The sequence below is a fragment of the Juglans regia genome, chromosome 6, assembly GCF_001411555.2.
Source record: "Juglans regia cultivar Chandler chromosome 6, Walnut 2.0, whole genome shotgun sequence".
Taxonomy (NCBI): domain Eukaryota; kingdom Viridiplantae; phylum Streptophyta; class Magnoliopsida; order Fagales; family Juglandaceae; genus Juglans; species Juglans regia.
Window position 1 is genome coordinate 25,196,935 of NC_049906.1, and position 7,711 is coordinate 25,204,645.

The 7,711-nt window shown below is 38.2% G+C and overlaps 1 protein-coding gene across 1 annotated transcript; it reads right to left on the minus strand.

The window, feature by feature from the left end:
* Positions 1-1,116: 1,116 nt before the first annotated feature.
* On the minus strand, positions 1,117-2,754 carry LOC108997238 (UDP-glycosyltransferase 89B2-like). Its single transcript, XM_018973422.2, has one exon. The coding sequence runs from the start codon at positions 2,647-2,649 to the stop codon at positions 1,246-1,248; it is 1,404 nt and encodes a 467-aa protein (XP_018828967.1). The 5' UTR covers positions 2,650-2,754; the 3' UTR covers positions 1,117-1,245.
* Positions 2,755-7,711: the final 4,957 nt, after the last annotated feature.

Below are 7,711 nucleotides of genomic sequence, written 5' to 3' on the forward strand. Positions count from 1 at the left end.
GAGAGTTGAGATGGAGTTGAGAGACTATGCATTATGGAGAATCCCCTTTCTTGGTAAGAATCAAATTTTACTTTTACCATGTTCAATTTTTTATTATCGATTTTTTTCATTTATTGATTGCAACTTTCTATCTTCATTTCAGGCATGACCAATGGATCATTGATGTTTGAGTGAAATCCGTGTTTAATATTTATGTAGTTATCTTTCAAGGCTAAATCAATGTTGTTATTATGTTATAAATGAGACTGTTATAACTTATGGCTACATCATACATATTATTTAGTTTTTAAACTATTGTATTTAAACTTTTTTTTTTATCTTTTCAGTTTTTTTTATAGGTTCGGACTTGGGCTTTGGTGAGCCCAAAGGTCGAAAAAGGGCATTCATTTAGCCCAACAGACAGTTGGAGCTCTGACCTTCGATTGGAGTTGACTCCGATTCCAATTGGAGTCGGAATCGAAGTTCAGAAATGACAACTCCTACTTTATCGAAGTTGGAGCTCAGCCCTAGATTCAACTAGTCCTTATCAAATTGAATGGTCAAACCGTAGAAGTTGTTGCTTGGTGGTAAAAGTACAATAACACATGATGCAATTATTATTTTTAGTCGGAGCCTCAAGGTGACAAGTTCAATAATACAAGCTTTGCATATCCACAATTGAGAAATACTTTAGGTATAAAAAAATTTAACAAAAATAAATTTATAAACTGAAATGTCTTGATGTGGTACAACAAATTATAAATTAGCTACGTTTATTTTATAGTAGATTTAACATATCACGTAAACTAAAGTTAATTTATAAGTTTTTTTTTCAATAAAATCTTGTTGTGGGTGTAATATTTATTGATCCACAAATTGGGTCCATCATAAGGGGAATTTGTTATCGCCACAAAGCTTCATTTTTATCGTTTTTTATCAAATGGATTGTCAATGCATAGTTAAGAGCATAAACAAAACGTCCCAATATCATCAAGCTTGTCTTTCAGCTTGCTGAAATAGTTTGTAGCAATTAGTTGGACACTTATAAATCATATATAAGTTTGTTATACAGTTATATATTATGGAGTCTATTTCATATGTATATCTTTTTTTCTAGTTCAACCTCTTAAATTTAATCAAATCTTTCAATAGATTCTTTTTTGGGAGACATCAAGAGAATGTTTGCATATATATATAGAAACGACAATTGACAGATCCTTAAACAATAATCGGTATGTATTAGAGTAAACACATGTTTGGCTCTGATCACTTTCCAAGATCACCCAATTGTTTGATGAACTCATCCAAATTTGTATCTGAACTTCCTCCATTAACTGCACTTACGGCTGCAGCACTCAGCTCTTTGGCCAAAAGCCTCTCTGGCCTAGTCTCATCAACTGAGCTGGCCAACAGCCGAGCCAACTCGGCTGACGTTGGAATGTTCTGAGTGCCCTCACAAGCTCTAATCGCAACCCCTAACTCATCCACCAACAACTTTGCGTTCGAGTACTGGTCCGCACCCATTGGCCATGTCAACATCACAACTCCCGCAGTAATCCCCTCCAGCACCGAGTTCCACCCGCAGTGAGTCAAGAACACACCCACGGCGCGGTGGCTCAGTATTGTGACCTGCGGCGCCCATCCCCTTATCACAAATCCTCTGCCCCCCATGCGATCTTCGAACCCATCAGGAATCACGCCATGATCAGCATTCCCCTGCTGCTGCTCGTCTTCGCGAGGCACCCTCACGCACAAAACAAATTGGACACTGCTTTGCTCTAAAGCAGCAGTCAGCACATCCATCTGCCTTTGTGTCAACACCGCACGGCTACCGAAGCAGACGTAGACAACTGAGTTGTCTGGACGAGCATCCAGCCAATTCATTAGCTCTTGGCACGGTACAGAGCTTACTCCACCTCTAACAATGTATTCCTGTAAATCACCGTTGTCAGGAGGCAATACGGGTCCTACGGCCCACACACGATCATTTCCGAGTTCTTTCTTCAGATGCGTAAAGTAAACGCGCTCCAACTCCATGAACGAGTTGAACAACATCCCCCAACTCACCGTATTGGCCAGCATGTCGTTTCTAAAAAATTCCAAATCCGAGTCCTCTTTTACGCTTTTATAATGTGCGGGAATCTGCCACCATGGGAATGCTGGGGAGTTCGGAATTTTTGGAAACGAAACTTGGAAATTGATATCCTGATCTGGATCAGCGTTTTCGGGTGGATCGCGACACATAGAGAGGGCGAACGACATCGAAAAGGCACCAGAAGGTGAGAAGACTAACCGTGGAACGCCGAGCTCGCACGCAAGGTCTCGGGTCCAGCCGAGAAAGAAATCGGAGATAATAGCAACAGGAGGCGAGGAATGAGATCGGAACCATTGGAGGAGGATAGGATAGTGAAGGTCACGTAACGCGCGCATGGTAGCAAGGAGCCTCTTCTGCGGAGGAGCTGTAATATCAGGGGATGGGAGAACCAAGTGTTTAAGAGAAGACGGGTGTGTGGAGATGTAAGGTTGAAGAAGAGGAAGGTTAGAGGTGGTGACAAAAACGGTGACAGTGAGGCCGCGGGTGAGCAGGCGGTGGGCGAGGTCGAGCAAAGGTATAATATGGCCTGAGGTTGGGTACGGATAAGCGGCGATGTGCACTCCATTGGTAGACATGATTGAGATCGAAACTTTGGGGTGGCTATTCGGTACTGGGCAATGGCTCTAAACCCTAAGAAGCTTGTGCTGCTTATACATAAAGCTGTTAAAAGATAATATCAAATCACTAATAAAAATATGTATCTTGTAATTAAGAGAGTAAAGACGAAACCGTCAAAATCTCTTTCATTCTTTCTCTCTTCTCCACGATCTTTTATATTATATTTAATTTTTTTAAAAAAAAAAAAACAAAGAAAAAGCGGAAGAGTCGGTGGGATTACTCAACTTGCTGCCATTGATAGCAAATTTCTTGGTTTCGATCTGCTGTGTCCGGAGGTTTGACTACTATATGGTTTTTGATATATGTTGACTTGCTTTGGGGTGTATAACAAAATTAAACAGTATTTCCTGATCACAAAGGTAGGTTCTCTCTTTTCTTTTTGCTTGGCCAGAATCTGTGTCCATCGTGGAAACCTTCCATGGTTCCATGATGAAAAAGGCATTTTTTTAAACATAATCAAAGAGAATAAAGTTCAAATTGCACGGCTGTCATTTAGCATATTTGAAAACAAGGTAACACGAAAGAAGATGAAGTTCATATTGGGTCGGTGTCGAATGGCCGATGTGACAAAGTTCGGATTGACCTTTAGCTCTTTGAGTTTTGTTTGGATCCCGAGAAAATAAATTTTAAAATGATAGGAATTTAAAAGGAAACGAATGGGAGATGGAATGAAGGTTGACTTAATGAAAATGATATACGCCTGGAAGGTGTTTGTGAAAAAGACTTAGAGAGTCATAAACTTGTATTGATAATAGGGTTATTCTAGGGAATCCCTAAACCTCCATAAAATCAGACTTCATACAATATTCTTCAGATACTATATTACCTTCACTCAGTCCCTCTTTTCCTCATATCCACTCACAGGGATAACAAACTAGACAAATAATCAAACGACACGTGTAAAGTAAAATAACAAACTCTATGAAAATAGACTGCCACAAGGACTCAAACAACAAGTAAACGAAAGACGAAAACGACAAGTAAATAAGGACTCCAAAACGCTGTGCTTCATTTGAACTCCAACGACACCGTTATAGTCACGTTCATAACAAATCCCCTTCTTTAAAAAACCTTGTCCTTAAGGCTTAGAGCATTAATATAACTAGAAGGTCCGTTCCTTCCCAAAAGTTAAGCTTGTGAGTGGTACATCATCCAACGCAATATGGAAATTGGCTGCTCTAGCAGTAAAAATTTCCTGAATATTCCTACTGATAGCCTCTCTTTGAGTGATAAATTGGCCAACGTTTTACTACACAACAACTGCTTGCAAAGTTTCTTGAATAACTGAAGGCATTCCTGCACCTTGCATCTTTCTCTCCAAGGCAGCCACATCATCCTCATCATCATCATTGTCACCAACTGAATAAAACATGGATAGTTGCTCTTCAGATTTATCTCAGTGCTGGTACAAGAATATCTGCCAATTTGTGAACCAGAATTGTCTCCAACAGAACTTTTGTCTTTCCTCTTTTATTTTATTTTTTATGTTTTTTATGCTCAAGAACAGAATTTAACTCTGTGGCAGCTGCCTTGAATTGACGAGACAATTTCATGAAATCTGGATCTCGCTCCACTTACTCCATCTCCGTTTTTTTTTTTTTCTTTTTCAAGAGCAGCTATCCATGCGTTATAAAGAGTTCCTCTGGTGCTATGTTTTTGGACACTGAATCTGCACCAACCTTAAGGATAACTAAGTATGTGACTATCCCACTTGGCTTCTCCACATGTTCTTTTCCCCTTCCTCTATCAAAGGGCCACAAGTCACGTCCTTCTATCAAATGATATCCACCAAATTTTAGTAGTTTTATCACATACCACTCAAAAGCAGCCTTAATTGGCAATATATCAAATAGTTGAGGTGCCTTATTCTAGCCCGCTCCTTTTCTCCCATGAGTTGCAAATTCCAAGGACAGAAGGAGGGGAGAATGTAACAACCCACTCATTTCTCTCTCAATTGGTAACGAGTCTCGTCTACGCTTTTTAAATATTGAATTCATGTTTTAAATATAACGGTTGATTTTAAAGTACGCAAAGTGTTTTAAAGCCCTTGAATATTTTAAATGCCTCGGAAATATTTATGTACGATATTCTCGGTGTTATTGAACCAAACCTGATTTTAAGTAAAACAATTATAATACTTTTGAAGAGCTCCAAAAATATTATAATTGTAGAAAATCATTTTATCAACATGATTTTAGTTATTAAAATATTATGAGATTTAAATTATGTTAAAAACTTTAATTAATTAGATAGTTTTATTCTTTTTAAAGTAATTATCAAACTTCATCATTTAATGAATGAGTAAAGATTAAATTTTATAAGCTAAAGTTTAGTTTAAATTATATTCTATCTTAATTCTTCTCAGTATTTTCAGTTAAGTTAGTGTTTATGCATTTTCAAATCAGTATTTAAAGCTCACCGTTAAATCGTTTTGAAGATCTCCAGGTAAAGGGTTGGGATTAAAACTGTAATACCCAGAGCATAAGCCCAAACCTGAAGAGAGGTCAAGCCCACGACGATGTCGTTTTGGTACTTCCTGACTTGATAGCAGTTTTCTTGCTGACTGTTTTTTTTCCCTCCAGTTTCTTCACTTCCGAAAATCAATCCACCTCAAATCCATTTTTTTTTCCCACGTCTCTGCGGTTTATTTTCTTTTTCTTTTCTTTTCCATCACATACTCAGACTCTCACTCACCCACGACGCCACTCGTTCAATTCACTACCAGATGATCAGTCATCCTCCAAACTCTCTCTCTCGCTCCTCTTTCTCTCTGTAAGTTCTCACCACCCAACAATCCAGTCACAGCTCAAGCCCTTCTCGGTTGGTCTCACTACCATGAAACATAGGATTGTTTTTCCTCCCATGCAAACCGTGTAACGAAGCCCTTCCCGTCCAGAAAGCACCATAAACTACACCCTCACGAGCTCCCCTCAACGCACGGCCTCAACCCATGCATGGCAACACCCCGTTGGCCATCGTGTGAAAGCAGCCTAGCCGAGGTCATGCCAAGGAGAAGCACGGTTTCACAACCAGTGCCTGCAGGTCCTGATATCCAACGAGCGCAGGTGCAGCTTTGGTGTCACCGTTATCCCCAGCCAATAGCCATAAGCTTGGGATCTCCAGGACCAGCCACCGTTAAGCTTGGACATGAAGCGCTCTATTTTTATACACCGAAACAGAGTGATTGTTTTGCCCACCGTGAGCTGCCAAGCCACCCTCACTCCTCGCCTCAGCCATGAGCCACCCAATTGCACCACCTCGCCGGAATCAACAGCAGGAAGCGAAGCTAGAAGCCTACCACCAGCCCTTATCCGCCGCACTTTTCTCTCTTGGTAGGCCTGAGTTTCTCTCTGTTTCTCTCTCCCTCACGGTTGACCTCTCTCTCTCTCTCTATCTCTCTCTCTCTTGCTCATCTCACTCTCTTTCTCTCAGTGCGTCACTATTGGGACAGCCACCTCCCATCGCAACCCAACTCCACCTCGACCACTTTCCCCACGGTGCCACTGCCTCTTAGTTTTCCTTGGGTAAGTGTTGCTGCTGCATGTGGTCCTCTGTTTTGTGGTAGTTACTTAAAAAAGAAATTTTTGTGTCTCGATTAACCTAATAGATGAGTTGTACTATTACTATTTTGCCCCTTAGTATGGGGTCTCCAGATTTATTATTTTCGGATGTTTATGTTAATGGATTTATATTTTAATGAATTGATTATGTATATTCGGTTTGAAATCATGAGTGTTATATTACGTGCATGTTATATCTTTATTTGGACGTAGACGTATGGATTTATAGTAGTAAGTTAGTACACTGATGCTTTTAACAGACTAATTATAAGTTGATCACGTTTTAGTTTTATATATTAAACTCACTTTTTATGATTTTATTTTTAAATACAGATTAAATAAATATTTTAAATATATTATTAGTATTAATATTTTTTTTTTCGAAGTACATAGTAGTGCAAGGTTTTTATTTTGAACCCTTTAAAGAGAAACTAATTAGTTTACTTTTATTAAATGAAATATTTGCTCTCCTACTTTAATCTGTTTTGTTTTAACGAGTCTTTAAACTAGAAATGTATTTTATGGCATAATTGTATATATTATTAATATTATTATGAAATTTTAGAAATATTATGAGTTTAATAGGTATGTGGATATTGAGGACTTAGGGAAGTAATGATATTTTGGAATTCAGAGAAATTTTAGATTTTTGAGGAATTAAAATAGGTACTTCAGGTGTAATATGAGATTATCTGTTCATTGGATATTCATTTAACTTACATTAATTTTTATAGGTGACGATTGACAATTATTTAGTATTGTTGTAGAGAAATTCTGGAAAGCTATGAAGCCCAGGTAAGCGGGGTTCATATACTAGTTTTGCATAAAAGAAATGAAATGAGGTTGACTTTGAAAATAAGCATGTTTATTTTTAAAAAGAAATATGAAAACAACCTCAAATGTTTATTTTGCATATGTATAAATTCCATATAAGAGAAAGTATTTTCTATCATGACTGGTGTAGACATGAGCTAATTTTGTACACTCTGTTTCTGAACTATGCAAAAAGAGCGAATATGAATATCTAAAAGTTTTTGCTATGAATAAATGAAGATGTTTTGGATTCTGTTTATTTTGAACATGTGAAATGATCTGAGGCGATTCAGTATTTTGTTTTGATATGATGTGTCATCTGAAAACCTTGGCATGAAGTTCTGATTCTGTATATGAATGTGATTTGATTCCGATGATGTTCCGTTTTGTTTCTGTTAAGGCCTAGCCACGGGTATAATGGTGGTTTATAACTCTACCACGGGGGTGAAACATGGTATACGGCCCAACCACAGGTATAATGGTGGTTTATAACCCTACCACAGGGGTTAAACATGGTATTTGTCCCAATGTGATGCTATGAGATGATATGAATATGATGTTTCAGCTTGGATATGCCAATGGATTTTCTTTTTGGGAATAAGTTGTCTTTCTGGAAATTTCGCTCTAATATTTTGTACCAAGTTTT